The sequence below is a fragment of the Eucyclogobius newberryi genome, unplaced genomic scaffold, assembly GCF_026437365.1.
Source record: "Eucyclogobius newberryi isolate DKJ021-1_F unplaced genomic scaffold, fEucNew1.0.hap1 SCAF_9, whole genome shotgun sequence".
Classification (NCBI taxonomy): Eukaryota; Metazoa; Chordata; class Actinopteri; order Gobiiformes; family Gobiidae; genus Eucyclogobius; species Eucyclogobius newberryi.
In genome coordinates this window covers 7,148,704-7,162,968 of record NW_027316532.1, presented here as the reverse complement: position 1 = coordinate 7,162,968, position 14,265 = coordinate 7,148,704, and the positions used below count along the sequence as shown (strand labels likewise).

Below are 14,265 nucleotides of genomic sequence, written 5' to 3'. Positions count from 1 at the left end.
CTCATTAAAAGCATCCTTTATCGCAAAACCCGGCACTGTACTTTATACGGTGTTTTATTATTTAAAAAGCCATGTCAAATCGTCAAAATATTTACAAGTGAGTTGCCCTTTAGTTACTAGACAATTTACTAGACTAATTTTTCACAAAAAAGTATGAAGTGCTGTAAACATTGCATATCAAATACATGTAAAATGTACACGCAATACTGAGTTTGTAATATTTCATCCCAACAGTTATATATGGTGTTCAAGCACGCAGTGATACATTCAGTTCAAAGACCTAAAACAACATGTGTACACTAAAATACAGAGTTTAATAATACATAACAAAAATTAAGTCAAGTGCTTAAGATTGTCTAGTGCTGAAAACAGTGTTAACCCATAATTAATATATTAGAATATTTAACATGAGACGTCTATGTACCCTTCCAATTACATCAATGTGATGAATAATATACACTGGGCTGCCATCAATGCTACTTTCGTGTATGGAAGTAGAAGGCATATGACTTTTCCCACATGATCCTCTCCAAAGCCCTCTCTGTTCCTGTGTTAGTGCAGGTTCAGTCAAGCTCCTGTTTCACTGTGATGATGTGAACACTGTCATGGCTGCCTCTCAGCAGGACGTATTCACTGAACTGAGATGAGTCCACTCCTCCTCCACATGAACCGCTGATCTTGAAGCCCCTCTGCTGAAATCTCTCTAGAACCTGTAACACAAGCAGAGAGATGCAGGAAAAACAAATAAGATAAGATAAGATATTCCTTTATTGTCCCACATGGGGAAATTTCATTGGTGCAACGCAGGTAGATACAGAAGAACAGATCACTTATAGGAAGTCTGAAAAACACTTTCAGTAGAAGATCTCCTATAAATAAATAAAAACTCCCATAGACAAATAAATAAATAAATACATAAATACCATTGCATGTGATCACGACAGTAATTGCACATGAATATGTGTCACGACAGCACATAGGTTGCACATGAATTGCACATGAATTCCAACAGCAATTGCACATATGACAGAATTGCACATGGTTAGGTCAGTATTGCGAGTGTTCAGTACTAACAGTTTTTGTTATAAAGTCTGACAGCAGCAGGAAGGAAAGACCTACGGAACCTTTCCTTCGCACATCGAGGGTGGATCAGTCTCTCACTGAAGCTGCTCTCCAGAGCGGAGAGAGTGTCCTGCAGGGGGTGACACTCATGGTCCAGCATAGATGTGAATCTAGCCAGGACCCTCCTGTCCCCCACCTCCTGCACCGAGTCCAGAGCACAGCCCAGGACGGAGCTGGACTTCTTGATGACTCTGTCCAGCTTCTTCCTCTCCCTCTCTGTGATGCTGCTGCTCCAGCAGGCCACACCGTACAGGAGGGCTGATGCCACCACAGAGTCGTAGAAGGTCTTCAGGAGTGGCCCTGTCACTCCAAAAGACCTGAGTCTCCTCAGGAGGTAGAGCCGACTCTGGCTCTTCCTGTACAGTGCGTCCGTGTTATGAGTCCAGTCCAGTTTGTGGTTCAGATGAACACCCAGGTACTTGCATGAGTCCACTCTCTCAATGTCCCGTCCCTGGATGTTCACTGGTGAGGGGGCAGTGGGGTGGCGTCTGCGGAAATCCACCACCATCTCCTTGGTCTTCCCCGCGTTGATGAGGAGGTGGTTCCGCTGACACCAGTCCACAAAGTCCTGCGCCAGTCCTCTGTACTCCGCGTCATCGTCGTCCGTGATGAGTCCAATGATGGCAGAGTCGTCAGAGAACTTCTGCAGGACACAGCTGTCCGTGTCATGTCTGAAGTCTGCAGTGTAAAGGGTGAAGAGAAAGGGCGCGAGGACAGTGCCCTGGGGCGCCCCCACACTGCAGGTCCGAGTGTCAGACACACAGTTCCGGGCTCTCACAAACTGGGGTCGGTCTGTGAGGTAGTCCAGGATCCACTCTGCCAGGTCATACTCCACACCAGCCGTCTCCAGCTTGTCCCTCAGGAGCAGCGGCTGGATGGTGTTGAAGGCGCTGGAAAGATCGAAGAACAGAATCCTCACAGAGCTGCCAGGCTTTTCCAGGTGAGAGAGAGAGCGGTGCAGCAGGGAGATGACGGCGTCCTCCACTCCGATGCCAGACCGATATGCAAACTGCAGCGGGTCCATGGCTGAGCTCACGGTGGAGCGGAGGTGGTCCAGGACTAGCCGCTCCAGTGTCTTCATCAGGTGGGACGTGAGAGCCACTGGCCTGAAGCTGTTGAGGTCTTTGGGGCGCGGTGGCACAGGTACCAGACAGGAGGTCTTCCAGACCTGTGGTACCACCCTCAGCTTCAGGCTCATGTTGAAGACATGCTCCACAACTCCACACAGTTCATCTGCGCAGGACTTAAGGAGCCTGGGGCTGATGCCATCAGGTCCTGCTGCCTTCCTCACTTTAATCCTCTTCAGCTCACTCCTCACCTGTGCTGCTGTGACAGTCAGTGGTTGGCAGGGGGACTGTGTGCTGGGGGGATGGGTGAGTCCAGGCGAAGTGGGGAGCCGATGGTCCGGGGCAGATAAGCGAAGAGGAACAGATGCAGGGCATTGTCCAGCTGTGGAAGAGGGAGCATGCAGCTGTGCAGGGGGAGGGGCGGGTGACCGATCAAACCTCAAGAAGTGAGCATTTAAATCATTCACCCACTGTAGATCCCCCTCTGTCTGGGCAGGGGGGATTTTGAAGCCCGAGATGGTTTTCAGGCTCCTCCACACTCCCTGAATGTTCTTTTGCTGCAGCTGCTCCTCCATCCTCCTCTTGTAGCCGGCCTCAGCCTGCCTGATCTTCCTCCTCAGCTCCTTCTGCACAGTCCTCAGCTCCTCCTTGTTCCCTGACCTGAAGGCTCTCTTCTTCTCCTTCAGCAGAGCCTTCAGTTCACGGTTAATCCATGGCTTGTTGTTTGGAAAACACCGCACCGTCCGGGAGGGAACAATGTTCTCAAAACAGAAGTTGATGTAGTCCGTGATGCACTCTGTGATGGTGTTGATGTCCTCCCCATGTGGGTCATAAAGCTCAGTCCAGACAGTGGTGCTGAAGCAGTCCCTCAGAGCCTCCTCGCTCTCAGCAGACCACATCCTCACCTCACGGGACACCACAGGCTGCCTGCGCACGATGGGTTCATACACAGGCCTCAGATGTACAAGGTTGTGGTCCGAGCTGCCCAGGGGAGGGAGGGGGGAAGAAGAATAAGCCTCCTTGGTGTTGGCAAAAAACAAGTCCAATGTTCTATTCTCTCTGGTGGGGCAGGTAACATACTGGGTGTATGTTGGTAGAACAGAAGAGGGAGAAGCGTGGTTAAAGTCACCAGAGATGAGGAAGAGAGCCTGTGGGTGCTGTGTTTGCAGCCTACAAGTGCAGGAGAGCAGTGCTTCACAAGCATTTTCAGCATTGGCAGACGGGGCCACATAGACTGCGATCAAAATCACATGTGAGAACTCCCGGGGCAGATAGTATGGCCTCATGCCAATAGCCAATAGTTCAATATCCTTGTTACATAGCTGCTCCCTCACTGTGCAGTGTTCGGGTTTGGACCAGCTCGTGTTCACATACACCGCCAGACCTCCACCTCTTTTCTTCAAGCATTCTTTCGTTCTGTCCGCCCGCAGCAGATGAAAATTGTCCAAACCTACAATAGAGTCTGGCATTTCTGCTGTTAACCAGGTCTCTGTGAAAATCAAGACGCTGCTGTCCCTATAAATCCTCTGGGACCGCATGAGGCTCGCTATTTCCGTCATTTTATTTTGAAGGGACCTCACGTTACCCATGACTACGGCGGGAACCGACTTCCTGTTTGTCCCTCTCTTCTCTCGGAGTTTATGTCCAGCCCGTCTGCCTCGTTGCGTTTTCCTTAGGATGTCCGCCGGGATAACGTGACGATCTCCGGGTAAGACGACTGTTCTCCGCAGTTTCATGAGTTCCTCCTTTGTGTAAACGCGGTACGGCGCCGGCCGGGGGGCGGGGCCGGAGCCGGGGGGCGGGGCCGGAGCCGGGGGGCGGGGCCGGAGCCGGGGGGCGGGGCCGGAGCCGGGGGGCGGGGCCGGAGCCGGGGGACTCAGAGCCAAGACACATCGCAACGACACGACGAAAACACTCAATCCAGCCGAATAAAGTCAAAACAAGTTAATTTAAAGCGATTCCAGTGCGTGTCCCGATCGTTCGTGAAGTTCCTCTTTCATATAAACGTGTATATAAACGTGTACCGACGACACGCCGTACTTTAGCGCGGCCGGAGGGCGCGGGGGGGGGGCTGGTGGGCTCGCTCGGAGCTAGCTCACGTCACAACAACACAACGAACGCAACGAAAAACGCTCAAATCCAGCCGAAAAAAGTCAAAAAACAGTTGAATTAAAAAACTATTCCAGCGCGTGTCCCTATCGTACAGTAAAATAGAAAAAATATACTTACTATATTTACAAAATATAGGAGATAAAGCACAATAATTGTGAGAAAGAAGAGAGAGCGTTTACACCGGGCTGCCAGCTGTACCAGCGCCTTATGAATGTGCCAAATGCTAGTGGTCTTAACATTGAGCCTTGAGGCACCCCGTATCTACATAATTCATTTTTCTGCTCTTTCCCTTGAGCTTTTCTTTATTGAGACATGCATGTATTAGGTAGAGGATTCCACAGTGAATTTAAGGTTGCATTAGCAGAACATTTATAGTCAGGCGGAGGATTATCAACGAGCCTTTTCACATGGTGGTTGTTTTGTTATTGTGTCTTTTGTTTCATTCGTCTGAAATGAATTAAAAGTATAATTGACAAGTACCAAACAAACCACTTGCTTGCTTAAATCCTATTTTGTTCTAGCATTGTTTACTTTGTTAAGAGTTGACTCCAACACATTATCAAGCTAGGGCAGTGAATTTGAGTGGAGATCCCAAGGGTCTCACACATTTATCTCTAAAGTACATTAGTTTGGCCCTTGCCTGAAGGACAGCGGTGTCCCATTCACTTGAGTCTAATTTCCCCTGAGACTTCTTTGCAAATAGTGCTGAGCTCCGGGTAAGCCTGATTGAGTCCGAGTGTCAACAGTGTCGTTAATGGCTTCTGATCAAATTTGAATGATTTGAGTCTAAAAGACTAAAATATACACTGGATCCTCTGTATCAGAAGATTTGGAAAAGTTCTGTATGTTTTAACTTTTATAATCCATCACCATATTTAAAGGTGGTGTAAGAATTCCTAAAATATATAATATTGAAAAGGGTGTGCATGTTAGCGCATTCACCTTTCCAGCTCATGTTAGATGTTTATGCACGTGTTTTGTGATGCTGTGGCAACTGTTCCCCACCAAACCACTTGTCGACTGTAGGGGCGCGGTTAGTACCTGCACAGAGGTGAGATGACTGTACGCACTAAGAGGAAACCTCACAACGTGTGTTACGCTGTGACTCCAGGTGTCGTTGGGTGCCCTCCTCAGGACGTCCTGTACTTCGGGGAACACCTCCTGTAGTACATTCCTCTCAGCGCTGACACTGACCCTCTCCCCCAAACCAGGATTCACATGGACCAGAGCACAGTCCACCCACACGGGGGTGTTCTGTCTCTGAGCCCTCCAAAGGTCCAACTCCTCCTGTAGAGGAACCAGCTCGAAGAAACACGCCTCCTCATACAGCACAGAGAACTCCTGAGGACACATGTGAGGGCACTTAGTGAGTTTGTTTCTCAAACTGATCCTTCATGACTTTGACATGTCTGTCCAATCCATTAATAGCATAAAGTATGACTCCTCAGATAAATGCAGGTCCTACATCAAAGGTGTTTGCGGGGGAAATGACAGGACCAAATTAAAGTTGTCCAAAATGTTGAACTTTTAGAAGAACTTTAGAAGTTTTAATTCTCACTCTAGTGCCATCTGTAGCTGCTGTAATGCAGAGGTGCCCAAAGTGTTGCCCCCGGGCCAGTTCCCTCCATTTGTGAATAATGGAACTAGTTCATTTCAATCTTTCATTTCTTTGCAGAAGTCCACATAGATTGCTTACTTTTCTGACACATTCCTAGCATCTCAATGATGCCTTATTTGATATTGTTGTAAGTTGCACCGAATTACCAAAGCAAGTTCTTTTTTTCTCTGACAATGACAATAAACCTGTTCTGATTCTGATTTCTGATTCACCACGATTAGTTTAGACATGCTTTTCACAACTTTACAAATTAGAAAGCATGTTTGTCCATCACGGCAAAAGTACAACAACAAGCACGCTAAAAGCGTACTTCCTGCTTTGTGGATAATGAAACACTAAGATGCAGACAGCACGCTGCAGTCTCATTTTCACTTTGCTTTTACAATAAATCTGTGCTGGGGCAAAACTGATTGTACTTTATTACATGAAAAGTTGGTTAAAATTTTTATTTTTTTTTCATGCAAAACATTAGTAGCTCTTAATATTTGGCCTGCCACAGTAACAATTTTGGACACCCCTGAAGTTGTGGGCTAATATATAAATATTACATATTGCTGAATGTTACAGCGATATGTTTGTACCTGTTGAAAGACAGAAACTCACTTTGAAGTCCTCAGGGAGCAACAGTTTGGAGGTGCGCAGAAAGTTAAGGATGTAACGAAACATGGGACCATCTCGATCTATGAAATAATGCTGTTTTAAACTGTCCAGGACAATGGGCTCTGTCCCATCGAAGAGGCGCCCAATCCTAAAACCAATAACAGATAACAAAAAGGCATTTTTATTGTAACTTAGTCAGTTTTATTTGCTTGTTTAACTGAGTTAACACAAACTGTTACTGTCACGTCTAATCGTCATTTGTTTGCTTGGGGTTTTTAAATGTAGAGGTCCACATCCAATCCTCAACCCAGAAACATGTTTTCTGAAGCAGAGTTTAGACTTCAGAGAAACAAATTTGGCACTTTTTTGAGTGTTTTTTCTTGTTTTCTTGTTTATGCCCAAAAAACCTAAAACCATTTGTATTTTGTTTTTGCAAAGAAAAAAAGAAAACTGAATAGAAAATCTAGATCAATATATCAGGAGGAAAAAAAATCCCAGCCCAAGGAGTTAGTCGGTAATGGACCAAAAAAGACATTTTACTGTTCATGGATGTTTCACACGATTCTTACCATGTTCCAGGATATATAGGAGATAGTTACTCGCTTGAATGCAGGCATAATTATACACTCCCGGATGCTCAATTTAGCTCAAATTGTTCTACTTTTCCTACACATGGCTTTGACCAGCAGAAGTCTTACTTTGAGTCCGGGTATTTGGTGAGCGTGGCCAAGCTGCTGGTGTACATGTGTCCCCCCACATCGATATGGACCGGGGCGGTGCTTTTGGACAGTTTTGCCGCTGTGGGGATCCCAGCTGGTCCCAGAGAGGAGACCGGAGAGGCAAGAGCCGGGGGAGAGCCGTCCTGGAACAGACAGTACGAGGTCTATATTGAACAGGCAAAGCAATAGAACTGTTGATTATTGCTGATGAATGCACATTTTTGTCAGATAAATACAGTAAGATAATGAACTTTCTGATCCCGGGAGCTATGTTGTCGGGGGCTTCATGCCCCTGGTAGGGTCTCCCAAGGCAAACAGGTCCAAGGTGACGGGTCAGACAAAGATCGGTTCAGAAGCCCCCTATGATGACAACACGAACAAGGCAGTTTACGTCGCCCGGATCGGCGTCACCGGGGCCCCATCCTGGAGCCAGGCCTGGGATGGGTGCTCCATGGCGAGCGCCTGGTGGCCGGGTCTTACCCCACGGGGCCCGGCCGGGCACAGCCCGAAAGAGCGACGTGGGGCCGCCCTCCCGTGGGCCCACCACCCGCAGGAGGATCCATAAGGGGCCGGTGCAGAGAGATCTGGGCGGCAGTCGACGGCAGGGGCCTCGGCGACCAGATCTCCAGACACAGAGACTAACTCTGGGGACATGGAATGTCACCTCGCTGGGGGGGAAAGAGCCTGAGCTTGTGCGGGAGGTTGAGCGATACCGACTAGATATAGTCGGCCTCACCTCCAAGCACAGTTTGGGCTCTGGAACCCATCTCCTCGAGAGGGGCTGGACGCTCCACTTCTCTGGTGTTGCCCGCGGGGAGAGGCGGCGGGCTGGTGTGGGCTTGCTGATAGCCCCTCAGCTCAGCCGCCACGTGTTGGAGTTTACCCCGGTGAACGAGAGGGTCGCGTCCCTCCGCCTTCGGGTGGGGGACAGGTCTCTCACTGTTGTGGCGGCCTACGGGCCGAACAGCAGTGCAGAGTACCCGGCCTTCTTGGAGTCCTTGGGAGGGGTACTGGACAGTGCACCGACCGGGGACTCCGTTGTTCTACTGGGGAACTTGAACGCCCACGTGGGCAATGGCAGTGACACCTGGAGAGGGGTGATCGGGAAGAACGGCTTCCCCGATCTGAACCCGAGCGGTGTTCAGTTATTGGACTTCTGTGCTAGCCACGGATTGTCCATAACGAACACCATGTTCAAGCACAAGGGTGTTCATCAGTGCACATGGCACCAGGACACCCTAGGCCGGAGGTCAATGATCGACTTTGTTGTCGTGTCATCAGACCTCCGGCCGCGTGTCTTGGACACTCGGGTGAAGAGAGGGGCAGAGTTGTCAACCGATCACCACCTGGTGGTGAGTTGGATCCGCTGGCGGAGGAGGAAGCCGGACAGACTTGGCAGACCCAAGCGCATTGTGAGGGTCTGTTGGGAACGTCTAGTGGAGCCCTCTGTCAGTAGGGTATTCAACTCGCACCTCCGGGAGAGCTTCTCCCATGTCCCGGGGGAGGCTGGGGACATTGAGTCCGAGTGGACCATGTTCTCCGCCTCCATTGTTGATGCGGCTGCTCGGAGCTGTGGTCGCAAGGTCTCCGGTGCCTGTCGTGGCGGCAACCCCCGAACCCGGTGGTGGACACCGGAAGTAAGGGATGCCGTCAGACTGAAGAAGGAGGCCTATCAGGCCACTCTGGCTTGTAGGTCTCCGGAGGTCATCGAGGGGTATCGGCAGGCCAAGCGAGCCACGGCTCGTGCTGTCGCAGAGGCAAAAACCCGGGCCTGGGAGGAGTTCGGGGAGGCCATGGAGGAGGACTATCGGTCGGCACCAAAGAAATTCTGGCAAACCGTCCGGCGCCTCAGGAGGGGGAAGCAGTGTCTCACCAACACCGTTTACGGTGCGGGTGGAGGCCTGCTGACCTCGACTGGGGATGTCGTCGGACGGTGGAAGGAATACTTTGAGGATCTCCTTAATCCCTCAGTCACGTCTTCCGAAGAGGAAGTAGAGACCGGGGACTCGGAGGCTGGCTCATCCATCACCCAAGCTGAAGTCACTGAGGTTGTCCGCAAACTCCTCGGTGGCAGGGCTCCGGGGGTGGATGAGATCCGCCCTGAGTACCTAAAGTATCTGGATGTTGTAGGACTGTCTTGGTTGACACGTCTCTGCAACATCGCGTGGCGGTCGGGGACCGTGCCTCTGGACTGGTGGTCCCTCTGTTCAAGAAGGGGGACCGGAGGGTGTGTTCCAACTACAGAGGGATCACACTCCTCAGCCTCCCAGGTAAGGTCTATTCCAAGGTACTGGAGAGGAGAATCCGACCGATAGTCGAACCTCAGATTCAGGAGGAGCAGAGTGGTTTTCGTCCCGGTCGTGGAACACTGGACCAGCTCTATACCCTCCATCGGGTGCTCGAGGGTTCATGGGAGTTTGCCCAACCAGTCCACATGTGCTTTGTGGATCTGGAGAAGGCTTTCGACCGTGTCCCTCGGGGTGTCCTTTGGGGGGTGCTTCGGGAGTACGGGGTCCGGGGCCCTTTGCTCAGGGCTGTCCGGTCCCTGTATGACCGGAGCAGGAGCTGTGTTCGCATTGCCGGCAGTAAGTCAGACCTGTTCCCAGTGCATGTTGGACTCCGCCAGGGCTGCCCTTTGTCACCGGTTCTGTTCATAATTTTTATGGACAGAATTTCAAGGCGCAGTCAGGGGTCGGAGGGTGTCCGGTTTGGGGACCACAGGATCTCATCTCTGCTGTTTGCAGACGATGTTGTCCTGATGGCTCCATCAAACCCGGACCTGCAACATGCACTGGGACGGTTTGCAGCCGAGTGTGAAGCGGCTGGGATGAGAATCAGCACCTCCAAATCCGAGGCCATGGTTCTCGACCGGAAAAAGGTGGCTTGCCCTCTCCAGGTGGGTGGGGTGTCCTTGCCCCAAGTGGAGGAGTTCAAGTATCTCGGGGTCTTGTTCACGAGTGAGGGAAGGATGGAGCGTGAGATCGACAGGCGGATCGGTGCAGCGGCTGCAGTGATGCAGTCGCTGCATCGGACCGTTGTGGTGAAGAGGGAGCTGAGCCGAAAGGCAAAGCTCTCTATTTACCGGTCGGTCTACGTTCCTACCCTCACCTATGGTCATGAGCTTTGGGTAGTGACCGAAAGAACAAGATCGCGGATACAAGCGGTCGAAATGAGTTTCCTCCGCCGTGTGGCTGGGCGCTCCCTTAGAGATAAGGTGAGGAGCTCTGCCACACGGGGGGAGCTCGGAGTAGAGCCGCTGCTCCTCCACGTCGAGAGGAGCCAGCTGAGGTGGCTCGGGCATCTGTTCCGGATGCCTCCTGGGCGCCTCCCTTGGGAGGTGTTTCAGGCATGTCCCACCGGGAAGAGGCCCCGGGGAAGACCCAGGACACGCTGGAGAGACTATGTCTCTCGGCTGGCCTGGGAACGCCTCGGGATCCCCCGGAGGAGTTAGAGGAAGTGTCTGGGGAGAAGGAAGTCTGGGAGTCCCTGCTCAGACTGCTGCCCCCGCGACCCGGCCCCGGATAAAGCGGCAGAAGATGGATGGATGGAATGAACTTTCTTTTGGATGTGTTTTATGAAGGAGAAAAACAGGATAAATGAGTGAATGAAGCCAATAACGCTTGGATGGGGACTGTATAATACAAAGCAGTCCTATTCCAGGTCCTGAAGGGGAAAGCTGCTGCCGGGGCCTCGGAGCTACAGAGCAGCCGTGTGTGAGGGGCTTAGAGGGGCCAGCTGCACCACACACACACACGCACGCACGCACACACACACACACACACACACACACACACACACACCAGCTCGGAGCTACTGTCAGCTCCGCTCCCATTCACTCCCTGTTCCAGATCACTGTGTTCAAATCTGCTCCGTTTCCATGTGATCAGAATCGAGAAAGGCTGGGAAATGGTGCAGTCAAATATATAAAAACGTTTTCTTAGAGGGAGATGACAATGGCACAGGTTTGCTAAGTAAAGTTGAGATGTTTTATGGATTTTGGTCTCCACACGGAGGCCAAAATCAGGGAATCAGCTGTTTGAATCAGCAACAAACATGTCTTCAGGGGTCAGGATGTTACCAATGGCAACAGAGGCGGGTTGAGGACACACAGTCCTGAGGCAGCACACAGCGGTGTAACAGGGGGTTATTGACCACAGTCTGCTGCCTCACTGGTCACCGCTGAGTCTAAAGAGCCACAGCTCAAGCCTCAGGTGAAAGTTTGGCTTAAACGCAAAAGGCCGACACACACAGACTCCGGTCCTATGATGATAATCTACTGTCTACTGAAAAAGACCAGCGGCATACCCGTGAGGTCTCCTGACCAGCCGGATCCTCCGTCCCTCTCGTGGGCTCTGTACCGTCACTGTGCACCTCACCCTTGGGTGCGTGCGTCTGGAGTCTCACGCACAGTCTTTTTGGCGCTGGAGAGTCCTCGCACCGCATGGACGGCACGTGGCCATTCACGGTTGCCTTGGTAACACAAAGCGTCCTTGCGCCCACGATGCTGTTTAGTGTTGCTATGGAGACGGCGCCAATGCAGTGGTTGGTGTAGGTTTTTGAGAGTTTGGCGGCGCGTGACAGCATCTGCATGCGCGTGCCCAGCAGGTTTTTGCCGATGGCCTTGTTCTCGAACCACGTCGCGTCCCCGGAGCAGCAGTGGTCCCGTGGGCGCTGGAAGAACGCATTGCACAGCGGGTTCCGCTTGGACACGTACCGGACGAAGCTGGCGTACGGACACAGCGGCGTGCCCGTCTCGTACATGCGCGGGCGCGTGTCCTCCTCTGCGTCCCGCCGTTTGCCCCACGCACCGTTGCGGGACTTGTGGTTCTGCCCCAGAGCCTTCAGGTACACGAACCTCCGGCCGTCCTCATCCACAGCGACACCGAACGAGTCCTCCTCCAACTCGCGCTGGTTCTCGCGCCCGCGCGTGCAGAAGTACATGCACGTCTCGAACCACACTTTGTTGAGCAGTCCAAACGGTGTGTCCGCGTGGAACACCGGAGACTCGTAGAGCCTGCGCAGGTCCACTCTGGTGATGGCTTGTTTCTGGACCACAGGACCCGCACCCTGCTCCTCCAGCCGCCGCAGCACCGCCGCCAGGGCCAGGTTAGCGCTGCGCAGCTCCGGGTCCTTGGTCAGGTCCAGAGTGCGGCAGTAGGGCGGCTCGTTCAGGTACCGGTTCAGAGAGCTGCGGATACTGATCAGAGAGGATTTACTGTACAACTGTCCGCTTTTGGAGCGTGCCTCTGCGTAAAAGGAGCGCAGCCGCGCGCACAGAGCTTCTTTGTCCAAAGTCTCAAAGTCCGGGCTGTGCGCCTTGTCGCTCAGGAACTCTCTGAAGATGCGCACCGCGTATCGCGTGGCCAGTCTGGTGTTTTCACTCAGCCGGCTCAGGCGCAGCGGCTCCTCTTCTCCCTCGTCCTCTTCCTCCTCTTCACTCCGCAGATGCCCCAGATGTCCGCCCAGGACCTCGTCCTCCATCCCGTACTTACGCCGTGTGGAGCAGCTCATGTCCCGTGTGTGTCCGCTGCCAGGCATTACACACTGCGGTCTGTGAAGCAGTCCTCCGGAACTGCGCATGCGCCATATTGGACCGCAGCGCGAGCGCTTTTGTGTATAGTGACCTTCAGTTTCACGCGTTTTGAAGTTGAAGGGAGCGCGCACAAACCAGAGGCTGAATTGGTCAGACTGCAGTATGGACCAAGTATTGGACCGGTCTGCGCGTGCATGAGCAGCACTGCAGCACACTCACCTCTGATCAGATTCAGAGCCCCATGAATCCCGTCTGAGCCCCGTCTGAGCCCGCAGTGATGGAGAAGTGCGCTCATTAGCCTCGTTAGCATTAGCGTATGGCTCAGGGAACACCTCCTGGAGCCTCAGTTTGCACACACACACTCTCACATTCTGGAGGTCACATGAGGGGAGCAGTTTAACTGTGCAGCAGAAACTTCCGCAGTTAGAGACGCAGTGATTCCACTTGTACTTTCATTCATTTAACTTACAAATGCATAAATAAAGCAGAAATATGATATATTTCCATGTCTTTTCTTGGTTCATTAGCGAGTGGGCACCATGATGATCCTCTTGAACATTCTGTATTGACACAGACTGGTCCTTGTCTGTCTCCTCTGATAAAAAGGGCTGGTTCAGTGGTTATTTTTGGGCTTCTATTATAGTTTCCATCCCAGTAAGAGCAGAGGTGGTCCTCTGGGCCCGTTTGCCCTGGTTACACAGCTCGACCTGCTCTCTTCTGCTGCTGGGCTGTACGTCCTCATTATCTCAGTCTTCTATCATATATGTTTTAAGTAGAACATATTTGAGCCAATGCACAAAAGCAGCTTCTGTCACTAGACAAGATTAGGCATTGACCGGTTGGCCACATTGAACATGTCTTACGTTTATTTCAACATAGGTGTGTCTCCACAGATCTGACTATGTGTGTAACTATGTGTGTCACTCGCTTGTCTCCAGAGACAGATACATTCAGTTAAATGCCCTAATATTGAATAGGGCAGCAACTAAGTTGTAGCTGACTATAGTCCAATTATTTGATCGATTAGTTAAATGATTATTTGTTCTGTACATTGAGAGTTTTAAAATACATTATCAACCAAATAAAGGTTGAAATATGGTGAATGAAGGTTTCCTAAAGTGTATTATTGAGGAAAATTCGAATTGTATAATAAATGATTAGTCATTAGCTGCTGTCGATGGACTGGTCTCAATCGTGGTCCTGTTGGACCTCAGCGCAGCGTTTGACACCATCGACCACAACATTCTACTGCAGAGGTTAGAATGTGATGTAGGTGTCGGAGGCCCCGCCCTCAGCTGGTATAAATCCTATTTATCGGATAGCTACCAATTTGTTTAGCGTGCCGCAGGGTTCAGTACTCGGACCAATTCTGTTGACTCTTTATATGCTGCCGTTAGGTAACATTATTAGAAAGCATGGCATTATATTCCACTGCTATGCAGATGACACTCAGCTGTATTCATCAATGAAACCCGATCAGAGCGATCAAGTAGA

General features: G+C 51.2%; 1 protein-coding gene across 1 annotated transcript; it reads right to left on the bottom strand.

Annotated features, from left to right (window-relative positions):
• Positions 1 to 436: 436 nt before the first annotated feature.
• Positions 437 to 12,882, bottom strand: LOC140354318 (uncharacterized). The gene is made up of 5 exons (XM_072439282.1): positions 11,544 to 12,882; positions 7,218 to 7,381; positions 6,523 to 6,667; positions 5,343 to 5,642; positions 437 to 710 (listed from the first exon to the last, which is right to left on the bottom strand). The coding sequence occupies exons 1-5, from the start codon at positions 12,816 to 12,818 to the stop codon at positions 564 to 566; spliced, it is 2,031 nt and encodes a 676-aa protein (XP_072295383.1). The 5' UTR covers positions 12,819 to 12,882; the 3' UTR covers positions 437 to 563.
• Between the last annotated feature and the right edge of the window lie 1,383 nt (positions 12,883 to 14,265).

Bases quoted from the DNA above. Each gene is read 5' to 3' on its own strand.
- LOC140354318 (XM_072439282.1), bottom strand. From the start codon at position 12,818: ATGCGCAGTTCCGGAGGACTGCTTCACAGACCGCAGTGTGTAATGCCT. The intron at 5,643-6,522 runs GTGAGTTTCTGT...ATGTGTCCTCAG, and splicing joins TGCTCCCTGAGGACTTCAAA to GAGTTCTCTGTGCTGTATGA. The intron at 711-5,342 runs GTACTAACCGCG...CTTGTGTTACAG, and splicing joins GTCATCTCACCTCTGTGCAG to GTTCTAGAGAGATTTCAGCA.